At 31.3% G+C, this 18,498-nt stretch overlaps 1 protein-coding gene across 1 annotated transcript in view; it reads left to right on the forward strand.

The window, feature by feature from the left end:
- The window catches only part of ZNF236 (zinc finger protein 236), a 208,242-nt gene that overhangs the window by 142,637 nt on the left and 47,107 nt on the right, over positions 1–18,498 (forward strand). Inside the window, 8 exon segments of the mRNA XM_051970545.1 lie at positions 2,657–2,939; positions 6,193–6,296; positions 8,635–8,970; positions 8,973–8,990; positions 11,307–11,452; positions 11,550–11,793; positions 12,205–12,384; positions 14,226–14,381. Of these exon segments, the coding sequence (XP_051826505.1) occupies positions 2,657–2,939; positions 6,193–6,296; positions 8,635–8,970; positions 8,973–8,990; positions 11,307–11,452; positions 11,550–11,793; positions 12,205–12,384; positions 14,226–14,381 (1,467 nt within the window).

Below are 18,498 nucleotides of genomic sequence, written 5' to 3' on the forward strand. Positions count from 1 at the left end.
TTAAGTAAGTTGTTCCTCACATTGACTCAAAATTTATCTTTGCAATTTTGATTCACTGTTCTGGAATCAAGTAGAAAATCTAATTTCTCTTGTACATGGCATCTACTCAAATACTTGAAACACCCTTCTTTCTCCAGCAATATTTTCCCAAATCTTGTCTTTTCCAGTCTATTGATCTTCAGTTTTTTTCAGTGGGTCCTCATCTGGCATGTTCTTAGTCCCTTACTAATGATATTACCATCCCTGTCTTGGATAATTGAATTTAATATCCTTTCTAAAATATTGTACACAGAACTGAATAGTATAATCCAATAGAGTCTGAATAAGACAGATTACATATACTCTTCACATCTACTATATATATTTTTTCCTAATGGTGACATAGCTGTTGATCATGGATGATCCCAAAATTTTAGTCAGAATTGTTGGTTATTCAGAGATTTCTATTCTAAGCTTTATTAAACTATAGCATGTTGCTAGTTTAATATCTAGGAAGTAGCTTAAAGGATAAGTTTTAGGAATTTTATCATTGGAAAAATAGATTTTAAAAAATAATAATTGGGGCAGTTAGGTGGCACAGTGGATAGAGCACTAGCCCTGAATTCAAGAGGACCTGAGTTCAAATCTGATCTCAGATACTTAACTCTTCCTAGGTGTGTGACCCTGGGCAAGTCATTTAACTCCAATTGCCTCAGCAAAACAAAACAAAAAATAATAATAATTACCTGCATTTATAAATTCATTTAAAATGTATAAATTACTTTACATATATTATTTCATTTGACCTTCACACAGTTTTACCCACTTTACAGATAAAGAAAGAGAGAAGTTAAGTAGACTTTTCTCTTAGTTTCACAGGTAGTTAGTATCTGAAGTAAGATTTGACTTTGGGTCTTTTTGATTGCAACTCCAACACTATAGTGACTGTACCATCTATTGAAGAGTTGGTTGAATCAAGTTTTGGAGAGAACTTAATAAAGAAACAGCTGGTATGCTTCACTGATACCCAAGAAAGGTTTAGAGACATCTTATACAAGATTAGACTAGGTCATCTGTAAAGGATTTATGGAAGGATGTGGACAAGAATTGCACAAAAGGAGAAATGATTAATAGATTATATGTTGCACTTTTAGAAGGAGTTCTCAATTAAGGTAATAGATTCTTTAAAATATTTTCATGTTTAAAATTCATCAGAAAAGTTTTATTAGGGATCTTTTGTTAATGAGCTATTATTAGGGACCTAAATGTTAAATGAGCTTAAATCTGTAATTCTCATTACCCATAAATACCATATAACAAAGAATAAAATTTTTTTTAAAGGGGGAAAAAATAGTTCAGGAAAACTAACCAATATATAAAAGAAATTCTGTCATAATATACTATTTACTACACCAGTAGTCTTCCAATTATGCATTATTTTCTTTAATGTTGCTTCTCTCCCCCCCAAATTTATGTTGTATTTATTGTATATATTGCTTTTTCTTCATTTAAATCTTTGCATGCTTCTGATTTTGTTATAGTTGTCATTTCTTGTAGAACAGTAATATCCCATTATGCCTATGCACTAGAAGTTGTTTAGCTATTTCCAAGTAGGTCATTATATTTTGTTTACAGTTATTTGCCACTGTAAAAAGTCCTATAATAAATATTTTTTGGTGCATTATAGGGCTTTTCTTTTTGTCATTGATTTCTTTGGGATATATGACTGGAAGTGAAATCCCTGGTTCAAAGCATCAATCATTAAAATCATTATCCTCATATTCTTTCAAATTCCTTTCCAGATTGGTTGGACTAGTTAATAATTCTACCAATAGTGTGGTGGTGTATCTTTCCTCCACATTCTCTCCCCTCCCCCCTGAATTCCTCTAGTATTGGTTCTGTCTTTTGTTATCTTTGCCAGTTGCTTGAGGTGACTTGAAACCTTTATTTTTTTCTTTTTGACTTGGCATTTATTGCAGTGATTTAATTTTAAAGACCAAATATCAAAAGTTAGTGATGTTAATAATAATATTATATATCATTAATATTATAGATGTCTAGAAGATTTACTAGAGTATTGGGCTTGGAGACAGGAAAATCTGTGTTCAAATGCAGCTTTTGATACTTTTGTGTCCATTTAACCCATTTAATCATTTGTAAAAAGGGAATGCTAATAGCTCCTTTTATTCAATCATTTTTCAGTTGTACCCAACATTTGTAACCCCTTTTGAGATTTTCTTGGGAATACTGGAATGATTTGACATTTTCCTTTCTAGCTCATTTTACAGGTGAGGAAAATGATGCATACAGGATGATGTGACTTGACCAAGATCGCACAATTAGTAAATGTCTAAGGCCAAATTTTAACTCAGAGAGTCTTTCTGACTCCAAGCTCAGCACTGTATCCACTAGACCACCTGGTGCCCAATAGGTCATACCTTCCATTATTATTAGGATAAATGAGATAATATTTGTAGTATTTTACAAGCCTTAAGGCTCTGTATAAAAGTTGACTATAATTGTCATTATTGTTTTCATTGTCATCATCATCATCATTACTAAATTACAGTGTTTTTGTTGCTATTTTAAAATCTTAGATATTTGTTTACCTAAATTATTTATAAATATCTATTTAATATCTTTTTTAAATGACTTCTCTTTTGTGTATTTCATTTAGTTGTGTGCATGGAAGAAGATGATGAAAATTCTGAAAAAACTGTTCCTAGAAAATCTCGTCCAGGGGTTATCACTTTCACAGAAGAAGAAACAGCAGAACTGGCCAAAATCAGACCACGAGAAAGTGCTACGGTTTCTGAAAAAGTGCTTGTCCAGTCTGCAGCAGAGAAAGACCGGATTAGCGAAATAAAGGATAAGCAAGCTGAACTTGAAGCAGAGCCAAAATATGCCAACTGCTGCACCTATTGTCCCAAAAGCTTTAAAAAACCCAGTGACTTAGTGAGGTAAATTTTGCTCAGATATATTGTTTACAGAGTATTAATTTTCTTCTTGAAGTCATCATGTTGAAAAACTTTTAGTGCTTTCTACCTGTAGCTTAGGAAATTAGTTTCAGAGATTTATGGCCACTTTTATTTGCCATTTATTCTACCTGTCCTATGATCTTATTTCTGTTTAACAGTAGATATCTCCTATTTAAGTTCTTCTAGAAATTCCATTTTGAAGCATTGACTTTTTGTTGATTACCTAGACCTATGAAATGATAGTCATAAAAAAACCAATATTGAGCACCTGCTGTGTGCAAGATATTATGCTAGGTATTTCGGCAAACATAAAAAAAATATAAAAAGCAAATGTGTACTCTTTAGGAATTTGTAATCCATTTGGGAAAATTAGATGTAAACACATGAATATATAAAATACATTTTTTACCTGCTTTTCAAGAACACCTGAAAAGCACTCCATAATTAATTGCCAGATCAAAGACAAAACAACATAGGACAGATAAGATTGTATCTATCAGACATTGACCTTGATGATGATGAATCTAGTCATTATGTAATCTGAGCCAAAGTTAAGGGAATTGTGATTATTTATTTTGAAAAAGATAGAACACTTAGAAGGATTGTAAAAATTATATTTAGATATTTGGAAGATTCATGTGGAAGAAGGGATAGATTTTGTGCTGTTCCATAGATCAAAAGCAAGACCAGTAGGTAATATAGTAAGGTAAATTTAAACTCAAGGGCAAGAAGAACTTTTTAATAATCAGATTTTTCTAGCCATAGAGAAGACTATTAATGATAGTAAGTTTCTTGTCAATGTTGTATTAAGGCAGAAACTAGATGACTATATTTCAGATATGATAGAAGTGATTCCTTTCCTGGACAGGATATTGGAGTTGATGATAATAATAGCAGTTGACATTTACATAGCTTTTTAATGTTTATAAAGAACTTTCTAGATATGCTAATTTAATCTTTATTAAAAAACCCTGTGAGATGTGATACATTTATTATTGTTGTTATTATTATTATTTTGTACTGCCAGTGAGCAAACTGAGGAGTTGGGTTTTTTACTCAAGGTGATAGAAGTAATATCAGAATGAGAACTAATCCTATTGTGTTCTTCTTTGCAAAACATGAGATAGAGCACATTTTTTACATGGTGCCCAATTTTTTCTGCAGTTCCCTCCACCTCCCCCATCTTTCAGTGTTCTATGAGTGCTATTAAGAAGAAGAACATATTACATAGATTTGAATCATTTGGAAGTTATCTTCAGTTTAATAAATTCAGTTTTTAATATGTTAGGTTCCTACTATGTGCAAGAGACAAAACTGAGTGAATGCTGAGCTAAAATTCATCCTCAGTCCCCCCAGGAGTGTATGTTATATATTAGAGGGATATAGCATATACCTAAGTCTAGATAGTCTGAAAGAGAGGCATTTATAATTAGGGGAAATAGGGATGGTTTTATGGAAAAGGTTCAGAATTATGCACCAAGATTCTGTTGGGCAGAAAAAGGGAGTGAAGAAAGATATAAGGAATGATGTATAGAGGATGAGATGGAGGGCAGGAAGACAGGATGCAAGGGACGACTTTGGCACTTGGAAGAGTAGAGATTTCATGACTTCCTTTTTAGGCAGGAGAGCCTGATTAAGAGACAACATGTTTAAATGGAATAATTTAGTGTGAGTTGTCAGGAGAGACTTGTCTTAAATCCTTCTTTGACATCCTTCTTTGACATTTATTATCGGAATGATCCTAACTGGTCACGGCCTCGCTGAACTTTGGACTTCTCTTCCAATAAAATGATATTGTTTACTGTTATTATCTTCTATAACATGGTGATGATAGTAATAGTAGTACTCACCTTTCAGGGTTGTTAAGGAGCAAATGAGTTTTGATACTGGCTTTTCCTGGCTTATTCATTTAGCAGTATGATTTCTAGAATATCCATGCAGTATTTAATCAGTCCACTTTTTTTTTTTCTTTTGTCTGGTTACATGATTATACCACCTCTTTTTCTGATGAAGATGCTTAATGTTTTAGAACTTCACTTTCTTCACCTATAAAACAGTGATTATAATAGTATTAGTTACCTCACAGGTTCTAAGGAAACTTTTTTGCTAATCTTAAATTTCCATAATTGTCAGATATTTTCTCTCTTCTTAATTAGACTGAGTGCAGGCATTTATATAGCCTTCTCAGCACCTATTATAAATAGGCATTAAGTGAAATGACTAACCAGGAGAGTCTAGACTGGGCAAGAGAGTATTTTGTAGTTAGAAGGCTAATAGGCTAGGTTAAATAGAGGTAGTTATTCGTTAATAAGAGTTAGAGCAAGAGGATGACCTTGTGAGAATTCACTAAATGAATGTTTATGGATGAATGGGACAGTTGACAATCAGCTAACATTTTAAAAGTACCTACTGTACACCAGGCTTTGAGTTAAATTCTGGGGATACAAAGAAAGACAGAAGACAGTCCTTGCTTTTGAAGAATTCTCAGTCTAATGGAGGAGACAACATACAAACAATTGCACACTTTATATAGGCAAGATATATGTATACATAAGATAAATTTGAATTCATCACCAAAGGGAAGGCACTCGAATTATAATTTTAGCTGGAACTTAAAAGAGTCTGGGGTTACAGATGAGAAAGGAGGCCATTTCAGATATGGAATCAGCCAATGAAAATGCTCAATTGGGCAATGGAGTTTCTTGTTCAATGATAATAAAACACATATCCCTGGATTGTAAAATATATGAGTAGTTATAATGTATAAGAATTCTGCAAAGGTAAGAGGCTGTCTTTGGAAAGGAGCAAGCCAATATGTATTCTTATAAGTAGAAATATAGTATTTGATGATGGAGTTCATAGCTTAGCTTCAATAGTTGGTAGTTGATGAAAAGTAAAGATTGAGATTAATGAATCTGAACTCAAGGAACTTTGATAGTAAAATGGTTAAAATTATATCTATAACTTGGCAAAATAATAAAATGAATTATAAAATGGTATTTTGATCTAAGAAAAACAATTTGCTTATTTTTTTTGCCTTTTTTCTTTTTTTAAAAGAATGGAAATTATAAGATTTACCTAGTCACTTTTACTTGAGTATTAAATATTCTTCCTGTTTTACAAATTGAAATTTATTATTAAAAAGAATGAAAGTTAATCTTTGTTTTATAAAAATAAGTACATTTTTATGAAGTAGTTCACAAATATTAGAAAAAATTAAATGTTTTTTGTCTAGGCATGTTCGAATACATACTGGAGAAAAGCCATATAAATGTGATGAATGTGGAAAAAGTTTTACAGTTAAGTCTACTCTGGATTGCCATGTAAAGACACACACAGGTAAATAACTTATCTTAGTGTATATGAATTATTTTATTGTGTTTACTTTTTCCTTTCAAAGGTTTCATTTAGTAGCAGAAAGTATTTTCATGGGCAGCCTATATATTCTGAACAAGATAGTTATCCATAGTGCTTGTAAAAGTAATACATTATGAGTAAATTTTATAAGCATGAGCCCAAATTAAAAGTGTTTCTGACAGTAGCAAAGCTTGGATTACTATTTTTTTTAATTGAACCTGTGATTTCATTAGTGTATTGAATCATCTCATTAGAACTTCTATAAATTCCAACCAGTACCTGTTCTGTAATATTTGCTTAATGCATTGAGAAGTTCAAACAGAAGGTATCTTTCAAGTCTGTTAAATACAGGTCTTTTTGACTCTGAGGCCAACTTTCTATCCAGTACTCTACATTGTTTGGTTTAGGTTAAATGGTTCATGGAAACAGAAAAATATGATGATCTTCATGACTGAATTAGATAATTGAATTGTGTTGTTGCACAGGTTTAAATTATTTTAGTACCACCATTACCTTTTAACATATCTTGATAAAGCCCTGGAGTTCCATTACAAACAAAATAATCAAATCTTTTATGTAGAGATTTTAGATTAAAACAATGTACATAATAATTGTTTAGAAGGGGAAAATTACAAATAGAAGAATAAATAGATAACTTTGATTTTTTTCTTTTATATTTTTAAAAAATTAAAAGCATACTGCATTTATTTAAATGTGTCAACCTGATGTAATGGAAAGGTGATTGAGTTTATTATTAGAGGATTGGGGTCAAAATTGTGCTCCTTTCACTATTTTTATGGTTTTGGGAAAGTCTTTTAATCTTTCTACGTCTTAATTTTCTGTATATATGTATATATATATGTATATATTATGTATATATATATAAAATCCTCTCTACCTTGTCTTTTTTTCCCTTGTCTTTTGGATATAAGGGGAATTTTTTTTTAATTATCAAAATGAACAAGTACTAAATGCTCTTTTTTTGAGAACTGCAACTAATTTTTTTCACATTTTTAAAATACTCTAATCACTTGTAAATGAGTTGGTAAAATTTGGAAACAAATGGAACATATAAATTAGCTTGTTCGTCGTTTTCTTGTATTCAACATTCTCTTATGTTATTTGATTCTTTTGTGTTATCTTAATAGTGTGCAGAGTAAATTTCATATTGTTGATTTATTTATGTTTATTATAGTAAACGTAACTATGAAGTTAAATTTCAGGCTGACATGAATAAGAAAAAAGAAAGATATTTCTAGACACAATAATTATGAATGACATTTATATAATACTTTGCATTTTACAAAAGTTCTTTTCTTAAAATAATTTTGTGTGATGTATAGTGCAAATGTCATTTCTGTTGTTTTAATTTTGCTTATAAGAAAGCTAGGGCACAAGAGTTTAAATAACTTGCCCATGTCTATTAATCTACCTGTGTTCCGCTCTCGCACTTCCAAGATGACCCTAGACTCCAGTGGCCAGTTTTACTGTTTGGATTAGTGTTGGACTCCTTACAAAGTGCTAATTTAGCATGGTACTTAGCAAATCCTCAAGCTCACTAATGTATTTAAGTACTCATTAGAATTCACACGTTTGGGAGATTTCAGGGTTTAATATGAGATATCCGAATTCACACCTCCCTTAATCCCTACCTCCAGAAGGAAGAGTCAACCTTTGGGAGATCATATATATAAAGAGGCTCTTAGCTTCAGGTTAGGGAGTTACTTTGGAACATTGCCAGGGGTTGGAGAGGAGCACTCTGGGAGATTGAGAGCCAGAAGCTCTCTCTCAGAGTCAAGACAGATTCATTTCCAATTTTTACCTTGGTGCTGGCTGGAGGCTGAAGAAAGCAGAGGCAGAAGCAAAAGGACAAAGCTGTAATAGCTCTTAGAACCAATGAGAGAGAGAGGCCCCTAAGAAAACTAACCGGGCTATATTGGAGACAATAAAAGATCAGAACTTTTAGCACTTGGCTGTATTTGGGTGATTATTACTTTTAACTGATACTAAGGCTGCCTCCGGAAAACCTCCTCAAGAAACCCTCTCCCAGAGAATCATTATATTTTAAAGAAGAAAACCACCACAGATTAGATGATAAGTTGTAATGCTTTTTCTAATACAAAGAAAAAAGAAAGGAAAAATGGTATTGTGTAAAACATTTCACACATTTAAAATCATATATGTTAATAAGTAGAAGTTAGAGGTGGCCAAAAAAAATAGAAAATAGACTTGCAGTTACTGAAATATTGTACGTCTTTTGATACTGTACAGTTTTAACATTTATTGAATCTCTTTGACTGATTTATCCATTGCTTTCTAGGTCAGAAGCTTTTCAGTTGTCATGTATGCAGCAATTCTTTTTCTACGAAAGGGAGTTTGAAAGTTCATATGCGTCTACATACAGGAGCTAAGCCATTCAAGTGTCCACATTGTGATTTACGTTTCCGTACTTCTGGACGAAGGAAAACACACATACAATGTCATTATAAACCAGACAACAAGAAAGTTAGAAAGCCCATGGCTCGTAGTCCAAATGAGAACTTACAGCCTGTTAATCTCCTTAACTCTTCTTCATCAGATCCCAATGTGTTTATTATGAATAACTCAGTTCAATTTGAACAAAATTTGCTTCAGCAAGGGCTTGTTGGTCAGGCCATTCTCCTGCTTCTATGTCAGGTAAATTTTTCATTTCTTCAGTTTCTGCTCATTGGTATTCTTCAATATCTTCTTTTTTGATAAATGTTCACCCTCACAACTCCTACTGCCTGTTTTCATTCTTCCTCTTCCTTTTTTACATGTTCATTACATTTATATGACTTTTAGCCTCCATTATTTTAGACATGCTTTGCTTGCCCAGAAAAACCACACTTAAGTTTTGAAGTCTTTTATGTAAATTTCTCACCACCAATTTTATATGAAACATTAGTCAAATTTCATTTAGCTCTCATGAGAATTTTGCTTTGTCAAATAGGAAGTCAATATGTAAGTATATAAGGCAACATCATGACTGCATTTTTTCCCCTCCCAATTATAACTTTTTACTGACAGAGCCCATGCCTGGGTAATTTTTTACAACATTATCCCTTGCACTCATTTCTGTTCCGATTTCTCCCCTCCCTCCCTCCACCCCTTCCCCCAGATGGCAAGTAGTCCCATACATGTTAAATATGCTACAGTATATCCTAGATACAACATATGTGTGCAGAACCGAACAGTTCTCTTGTTGCACAAGAAAAATTGGATTCAGAAGGTAAAAATAACCCGGGAAGAAAAACAAAAATGCAAACGGTTTACATTCATTTCCCAGTGTTCTTTTTTTGGGTGTGGCTGCTTCTGTCCATCATTGATCAATTGAAACTGAGTTAGATCTTCTCTTTGTTGAAGAAATCCACTTCCATCAGAATACATCCTCATACAATATCATTGTTGAAGTATATAATGATCTTCTATTTCTGCTCATTTCCCTTAGAATCAGTTCATGTAAGTCTCTCCAAGCCTCTCTGTATTCATCCTGCTGGTCATTTCTTATAGAACAATAATATTCCATAACATTCATATACCACAATTTACCCAACCATTCTCCAATTGATGGGCATCCATTTATACATCCAGCCATTGTGGAGAGCAATTTGGAACTGTGCTCAAAAAATTATCAATTATCAAACCCTTTGATCCAGCAGTGCCACTACTGGGCTTATACCCCAAAGAGATACTAAAGAAGGGAAAGGGACCTGTATGTGCCAAAATGTTTGTGGCAGCTCTGTGACTTCCTTTTTAAAAAGTAGTAATAAACAGGAAAACTTTTGGTTTTCCAGTTTCTAAGTTGCACTTCTATTTAATACACTCTTCTGTTAAAAAATTTCTCCAATCACAGTTTTTTTCCTCATATTTACACACTTTAAGATTTGCAAAGCATGTTCTTCGTAACAACCCTTATAAGGTAGATATGTCATTATCCCCATTTTGCAGATAAATAAACTTAACAGTTGAAGAATTTAAATCTTAGAATCTATCCTAGCTTCTTTTAAGACCCAGGCTTTCTTCTATGGAAAGCTTTTCCTTTTTCTCTATTGTTATTTTCTTGAAACTCCTCTGTGTAGAATGTAAGTTCCCTGAAGGCAGCAGTTATTATTCTGTGTCAAGTGCCTAGTATTGTGTATTGCACATAGTAAAGAAACATTTAATAAATATTTTATTGAATTAAGGGATTTATCCATAATCATGCAGCTAGGAAATTAAAGTGAGACATTCAATTTACTAATAGCCATAACATGTTGAAACAATTGTGGGGCACTAATTTTCTAACTTTTTTTATGTGATGTTTGTTTTGCGTAGAAATGCCCAAAGGCATTTCTCTTCCATCACATAGACCTTTCTGCATGATAGTACATGAGATATATATAAGTCATTTTGTAGATCATAAAGTATAAATACCCATTTTATCAGTTGCTGCAACATTTTTTGATTCTTAACAGGGTGTGTGTGTGTGTGTGTGTGTGTGTGTGTGTGTGTGTGTGTGTGTGTGTGTGAAGTCCAGGCTAGCTCCCTGGAGGCCTCAGGGTCAGCCAGAGTCAGGATAAGCAAAAGTCCTTAGTCTTTAGGAGGAGGAGTAAAGGAGACAAACAAAATTGCCAGGAGTTTTGCCAAGGATCTCTCCTAAATTTTAGAGTCCAGAATCTCCACACTTTTCTCTCTCCGTCCTGCGGCCAAATGCAGGTCTCTCGCCTCTCTCACTCCACCTCCTAATCCTTAACTTCAATTTTCTTAACCCAAGCATTGAGCCAGCATTAACTGAGAGAAGAGAAATTCCTAACATATGAGTTATTATTGTTCAATAGGTAATTAGCCTTAAGTGCTCGGTTGTCTGATTCAAGTACTCCTTTTAAGAGTTTCAGCCCTTTGCATGTGTGTATATGAGAAAAATTTTCTGTTTTAGTAATTGTGATCAGGATTATTTTAATAACATTTGTATATCTTTTTTTTTTTTGGTAGCTGGTGGTGATTTAACTGTGTCCTTGACAGATGGTAGCTTGGCCACCCTGGAAGGAATACAGTTACAGTTAGCTGGTAATCTCGTTGGACCCAATGTACAAATTTCTGGAATAGATGCCTCTAGTATTAATAACATTACACTACAGGTAGGAAAGAAAGCCAGTCATTTGTGTTCATTTGTAATACAATTCTAACTATCTTTTAAATGTGAAGTTTTTGTTATACAACTGTTTTGTTTTTCAGATTGATCCTAGTATTTTGCAACAAACATTGCAGCAAAGTAATATACTTGCTCAACAACTAACTGGAGAAACTAATTTGGCTGTACAAAATAACTCCCTTCAAACTTCTGACAGCACAGTTCCAGCCAATGTTGTCATCCAGCCAATTTCAAGTTTGTCTTTACAACCTACAGTGACATCTTCGGCTAATATGACAATAGGACCATTAGCTGAACAAGATTCCATATTGACCTCTAGCAACAATGGTAATTATTTACTTCTCAGTATGAGATTTCTTGCCTTCAGTAATTTGTTTAATTACTATTATGAAATTATTCTATTAAAGAATAGCTCAACACTTTTTTATTTCTGTGATTAAGTGAACTTAATGAAAACTAAGATCAATATATGCATATTTTTCTAAATAATAGATATCTATAAAATATATGCATTGTAATTGAATTTGTTTTAAATATAGATTATATATTCACCCTGAAAATTTTTTGTTCTTGTGGGTTATTAATTAAATTACTTAGAAATAAATTAGAAGAGAAAATGATCTTATGGAAAAGAAAAACTTTATATTTGTCTCTATATGTATATGTATTTATATGTGTGTGTGTATATGTATGTTATGTATATATTTTTAAAAATTATTTGTTTATTTAAATAATCAGGTACACAAGATCTTTCTCAAGTGATGACCTCTCAGGGTCTGGTATCTACTTCTAATGGTCAGCATGAGATCACCTTGACTATTAATAATTCAAGTCTCAGTCAGGTTTTAGCCCATGCTACTGGTTCCACTGCTCCAACTTCATCAGGATCTTCGCAAGAAATTACCCTCACTATATCTGGTTAGTACTCTACAATTATAACAGTGTAATATTTCAGATTTACAGTATTTTAGGTGTACTTATTTGTTGGTTACTTTGTAACACTTTCAGTTCAGTAAGAATAGACACCATCAAATAGTTTTATGCCATCACAATTTTAGTTTGCAAAATTTTAGGAACTTTTATGTGAATTGAATTATGTTACAGATGCTGTTATGAAGATACTCCTTATGTTTTCTATGAATGTACTTCTACATGTGTATAAAGAAAACAGGTCTCTAGACATTAAGCATCTTTAGCAATGTGATTACTTCGATGCTAAAATTCAATTGAAAATGATTTAGCTTAGCATTTTATTTTTAGAGAACAATAGAAATTTCTCTAAAAACTCAAAGATTGTAATTGTGTACATATAATGTCTTGTTTTTTATTCTCATGAATTTTTTTTGAAATTTCTTTCTCAACTACACGATCATACTTACTTTTAAAGATTTCATCCAATATTTTGTATGAACATTTGACTTTACACAATTAGCAATAAACTTTGTCACACTTTTATCAATGTTCATCTTATTTTAAAGCAAACTAACTTTCATAAGCTAATACCTTTGAAGACAATGTCTTGTTCTTTCACAAAGAACTATAAGGGAAAGAATTCTGTGAGCTAGATGGACCATTGGTTTGACCTACTATACCATTTCTTATATTTTAGTAACATTTCTACAATAGGTTTACAGCACTAGAACATTGTGTCTCTTTTCACAATAGAATCTAATTTTATTCTAAATAAATAATGAATTGTAGAAAACACTAATAGTTTGAGCTTTGCCTTTTAAAAGGTATCTTGAAATATAGTCACTAATGAATAACAAAACAATTGCAATTTATTATATTTAAATAAATTCTTGAATTATTCAGATTGATCAAATCAGCAAATATTTATTGATTTATATCATATGTGAGGGGATACAAAGTCTTTGACTTCAAGAAGTTTACGTTCTAGTTGAATTGTTTATTTCTTTTGTGTTTTATCCAAGACTCTTGCTTCTCTTTATCATACTCTTCCATTTATTAAGCCTTTTGGCTATTTTATGATCATTATCTTCTATACTGCCCGATTAGTGTAAGTCAAACTAATAAGTTTTTTTTTTTTTTTTATATTGGGAAGATTTTGGTGCTGAGGAAGATTGAAACCATCACTAAAATGAGTTTATTAATTTTTTTTCTTAACTACTGTTATGAGTAGTTAAAGATTTAGTCAGTTAACTTTTTTATCCCAATACAATGATGGAGATAAACCTTTTTATATTATAGAATACGTTTTGTTTTTCTAAATAGAAAACTTTGCAAAATTTTTGCATGTTCTAGAGTATGATAATATTTTTACTTTAAGATTAAAATAACTAATTATTTGCATATTATTCAAACAACTATTATAAGTAAAGCACAACTGTACAATTAATAGGCATAAAACTTATTGGCAATATGAAAAAAATTACAGTAGCTTACAGTCTCTAAACTTATTTACATATTTAATGAAAATATGGAAGATAATCACAAAATTTGAAAATAATTAAAATATTGTTTTTGTGTTATTTCTTATGAAAGCCCTATTTTCTCTAAATTGATAATTCTTTTTATAGTCATTTAATGTGACAAACACCAAAAATCTTATTAAAGTGAATTTTTTATTCAGTTAAATGTCTCCACAACAAAAAATATGTCTTAGGGTTTTTATCTTCCTTTCTATCTTTGTTATTAGAAAACTGAGTTTTTAAGAGAGCCTTAAGAGTTTTAACATGTATGTCACCTTAAGCAAATAAAGTTAATTTTTTAAGTTAACAAAAGTAATTTCTTTTTAGGTCAAGATCTTATTCAACATAATACTAATGGAAATAGTGAATTAAATGGAAGCATACGATTATCAGCTCCTGCCGTCAATAATCAGTCTCCTGGTGCGACATTAACAATAAGTAATGATCAGCTTCTCACTCAGAGCACAACATTAAACTCTTCAGGTATGCTGGAATGATTTAGCCAAGAGGAACATTCCAAAATTTCATATTTCATTTCTTAAAACATATGTAAATAAATATAACAGTTTGAATTGTCTTTCAGCATGAAAAATATACATATAATTTCCCCAAATTTGTCTGTCACAATGATTTTGTAAGATGAGATGATTTTAAATTATGTCTGCTTTTTAATATTAAGAATTAAAATTTGACAGATTTATTTCATATAAACAAAATTCTTAGCAACCAAAATAAATAATTTTAATCTAATAGATAAAGGCAGTAACAATTTAGTATTTTACTGTTCCCTGTGATGAGATCTAAGTCAGCATGTTCCCCAATGTAGATTATTTCCACTGTAGTATTCTTTATTTTTTGATTACTACCAGGTGGCATTAGTTCATAGTAATGAATACATGGACGGTGCCTTTGCTGGGATTAGAAACATACTACTGATAAAAATATCTAATTATCTGTATATTATTCAAACAACTAATATGAGTAAAGCACTGCTCCACAATTAATAGACATAAAATTCTTGGCAGTATGAAAAAAATTACAGAAGTTCATTGTACTGTCTCTAAACTTATTTTCATTATAAGCTTTTCTACACAACACTCTTTATCTGGTTTTGCAAGAGGTTTTCTCATTAAGTTTAATCTTATGACTTTCTTCCTAAACTTAGACTTTCCAACTTTTTGCATACTAGAAACTTATCTGATTAATACTTAAGCTGTACATAAAATGAACATATAAGCAAAATTTAGTTAAAACATATCTAATCCATTCCATTTATCCCATTTCTTTCTTTTCTCTAAAGAAGAATTCTTTTTTCTATCCCTTAATATAAGGTAGGAGAAAGGAGATAGTTGCCTCCACTAGCATTAAAACATTTTTCTTCATTTGGAGGTCTAAGATATAAAATGCCTAAATTTAGTTACTTAAAAAAGGGATTTTAAAGTTTCAGAATTTTAATTGAAGCAAAAGGAAAAGATAAAGAAAATTTTAACTTAGCTATTAGCTATTAGTCTGATCATATTGTGTTAGGACAAGAAGAGTTCTTAGGGACTCTATGATCTAACCTTCCCCTTTCCCCTTCATTTTATAGATAAGGAACCTGCTCCCAGGTCTGTGGAATCATAGTCTCTTGTTATTTTACATTGCTATACCTTCACTTCTCATTTTATCATTGCTCTTTATTAATCTCTTAAGAAATAATAACTATTAATCACCTCATTTTTACATTTTTAGATATATTATAAATTTGAAATAAGTACTTTTATTATTAGATCATTATCCTTGTTATAAGCTAATAAACAAGCTTAATTTGCTCTCATGTAAGCTTATTGTAATTTGATGCATAATAATTAAGAAAGTGTTGTCTTAGCTTCTGTTGGAATATTGCTTTAGGAGTCTTTATGCAGAATCAAACAAATTAGTACCAAATATTTTGTAGTAACTTATATTGATCTGTGAATTTTAGTTTCTAAGTCATTTCTAATCAGTAAAAACTATAGCTAGTCACACCACTGAGCTTTGCTAGAGATTCTGGAATTAGAATTTGGCCCTCAAAATGGGCAAAAAGGATAATGTACTCTCCTACTCATTAAATGACATTTTTTAAGAAGCAGAGCAGTATAATAATAATTAACATTTATTTTAACTTGAGCACAAAAGACATTTTAATCATCTCTCCACTTACTAGTGTGAGTGAAGATGTAAAAGTATGTTTTCTCTTAGGTGGATCTTTTGTTTATGAGAAGGGGAAAAAAAGTGGATCATTCATATTCTGCTTGAAACCTCTCATTCAAGACGTTCTAGAGTTTTTCCACTCTGCTTCATTGAAGAACAATTTATCTTATCAGTTATTAAAAGAATAGCAGTCCTTATGGTAGTAACTGTTTTGGGGGTGTCCAATAATTTTTTTTGGCAGATTGATGGAACAGGAAATGAAATGAGAGAATTTCCAGTTTAAATGGAAGAATATGTAGTTGTCTCTGCCACTTGGTTATCCTGATGTTTGATGGCTCAGTTGATGGATGGCTCCATTTACTTGGAAATGGGGTGATATAGTAATAATAGTCTATAAATAGAGAAAAAAATATGTGAATACATTGATCTAATTCTGTCCACAAGTTTTTTATTCAAGGGTACTGTCGATGTAGTATGAGTACAGATTGGTTGGGCATCTTCATAAAATTGCCCCCACAGATATATCCTGATGGAGTCTCACACCAGCAGGGACAGATCCAGAATCTTTTAATGCAGTATAGCCATTGTTAATAAAATGCCTAAAAGCAGCCAATATATTATGTCAATGATAATCTTACTAAAGAAGGCAAACAGACTTTTTACTTCTGAGTTTTTATTTTTTATTATCTTGTGAAGCTATTTTTTAAAAGTTACCTAAGAGCTTTCTTATTTTTTTATTATATTTTCACAACTTATTCTACACATCAGTCTTTAAGTATGTAAGATCAGCATTTTATTTTGTTTTGTGAACTTGTCCAATAGATAAAATTTAGAGTCTTAGATTAAATGCTGTTCTAAGAATTTTCACGAGTTTTGCTTTTCTTATGTTGGCTGTCACTAAATATAGGATCCTTTTGGGATGAGCAAGTGAATTGTGTTCTCAGCTTTCTTTAATCTTTGAACTGGACTGAATTTTGGCAGATAATCTTGACCAGTTATACTTCTTTCTTATCATCAAATAACAGATAAATAAGATTTTGTTAGGGTGGTTTGAGTAGCCTGTCACTACTGGTTTTAGTTAAGTTGTTGGTATCAGCTATAATGGTATTAAAAATTCTATTCTCATTCGTAAATATTTACATAATAGTAGAAGTTATAACCTGGCTCACTATCTACTCCATAAAAACTGTAGCATTAATAGCAGAAGAATTATTTTGTTTTCAAATTCCACTTCTTATTAGATTTATTAATTTAGAGTAATCACAGGTCCACAGGGATTATTCTAATACCAGCATGAGTTCCCATTATTATTTTGTAATGCTTTTGCAATTTAAAATGCCTTTCAATAGCCATTATTAAGCAAGCATTCTCTTTTGTATTGTTCTCTTGAACATAAAGGCAAATAAAAAATTTTAGTGAAGATTAATAATTAATCATATTTCATTAATCATAATCAAGGAAAAGCATTATATTTTTACGTATAGAAGTTTTTTTTGGAATTAGGAAACATTTTATGGCAATATTTTTTAAAGTATACTTTGTTCTTGAGGGATTTAATGTGTATTTTTAGTACCTTTATATAAAACAAATAGTTAGTTGCAAATGAAGACAAATTCCAATACAGATGAATTTCTGACAAAGATAGTTGAACTTCATAAAAATGCCCACTCAAAAACAATTCGTATTAACAAATGAAAGCTTTAAAAACTTGACACATATCTCTTTCTAGGAATTAACAGCAAATAGCATTAACACCATTCAATATTAAACAGTAATCCTGATGAGAATAATTTTCATCTTTTAGCTGATAAAAATAGATTTACTTTTCCTTAATCTCTCTCTTCATGGTACTCATCATCCATCATTAAGATGTTGGGCCTTTTCTATCAGCTCAGGAAAATATATTTGTAATCTATTTTACAAATGCTTTCTGAAAAGATGTTTATCATCATTTCAGAAAATAAGTCCAAGATGACCATATATTGGGTAAATTCTGAAACAGATTTTTTTTTTTTTTTTTTTTGGATATAGATCAGATGAGATAACTAGCCCTAAGATACTGTAATTTTTAACAGTGATACAAAACAGTAATTGACTTGGAAGAGGATAAGAAGTTTTATTAAAGTACTTTAGCAGTTTGTACACTCAGCTCTTTGGAAAGAAAAATATCTGTTGCTGTCTTTTGGGTCTGGAAATCTACACTTCCTTAAAAAGTCAATACTTGATTCTCGTCATTAAGGCAAATCCCATATTTTCACATTCCTTCCTTTGCCCCCTGGGTTTGTCAGGATTCAAGAATTTGGAATTGATATAATTTAAATTCTTGATGAAAATCAAGTCAAAGTTTAAAGAGCATGTTATTTTGAAATGTTATTTGACCCTGAAATCTTTGATAGCATTGGGTCAGATAAAAATCCAAAGAGAATTG

The sequence above is a fragment of the Antechinus flavipes genome, chromosome 1, assembly GCF_016432865.1.
Source record: "Antechinus flavipes isolate AdamAnt ecotype Samford, QLD, Australia chromosome 1, AdamAnt_v2, whole genome shotgun sequence".
Lineage (NCBI taxonomy): Eukaryota > Metazoa > Chordata > Mammalia > Dasyuromorphia > Dasyuridae > Antechinus > Antechinus flavipes.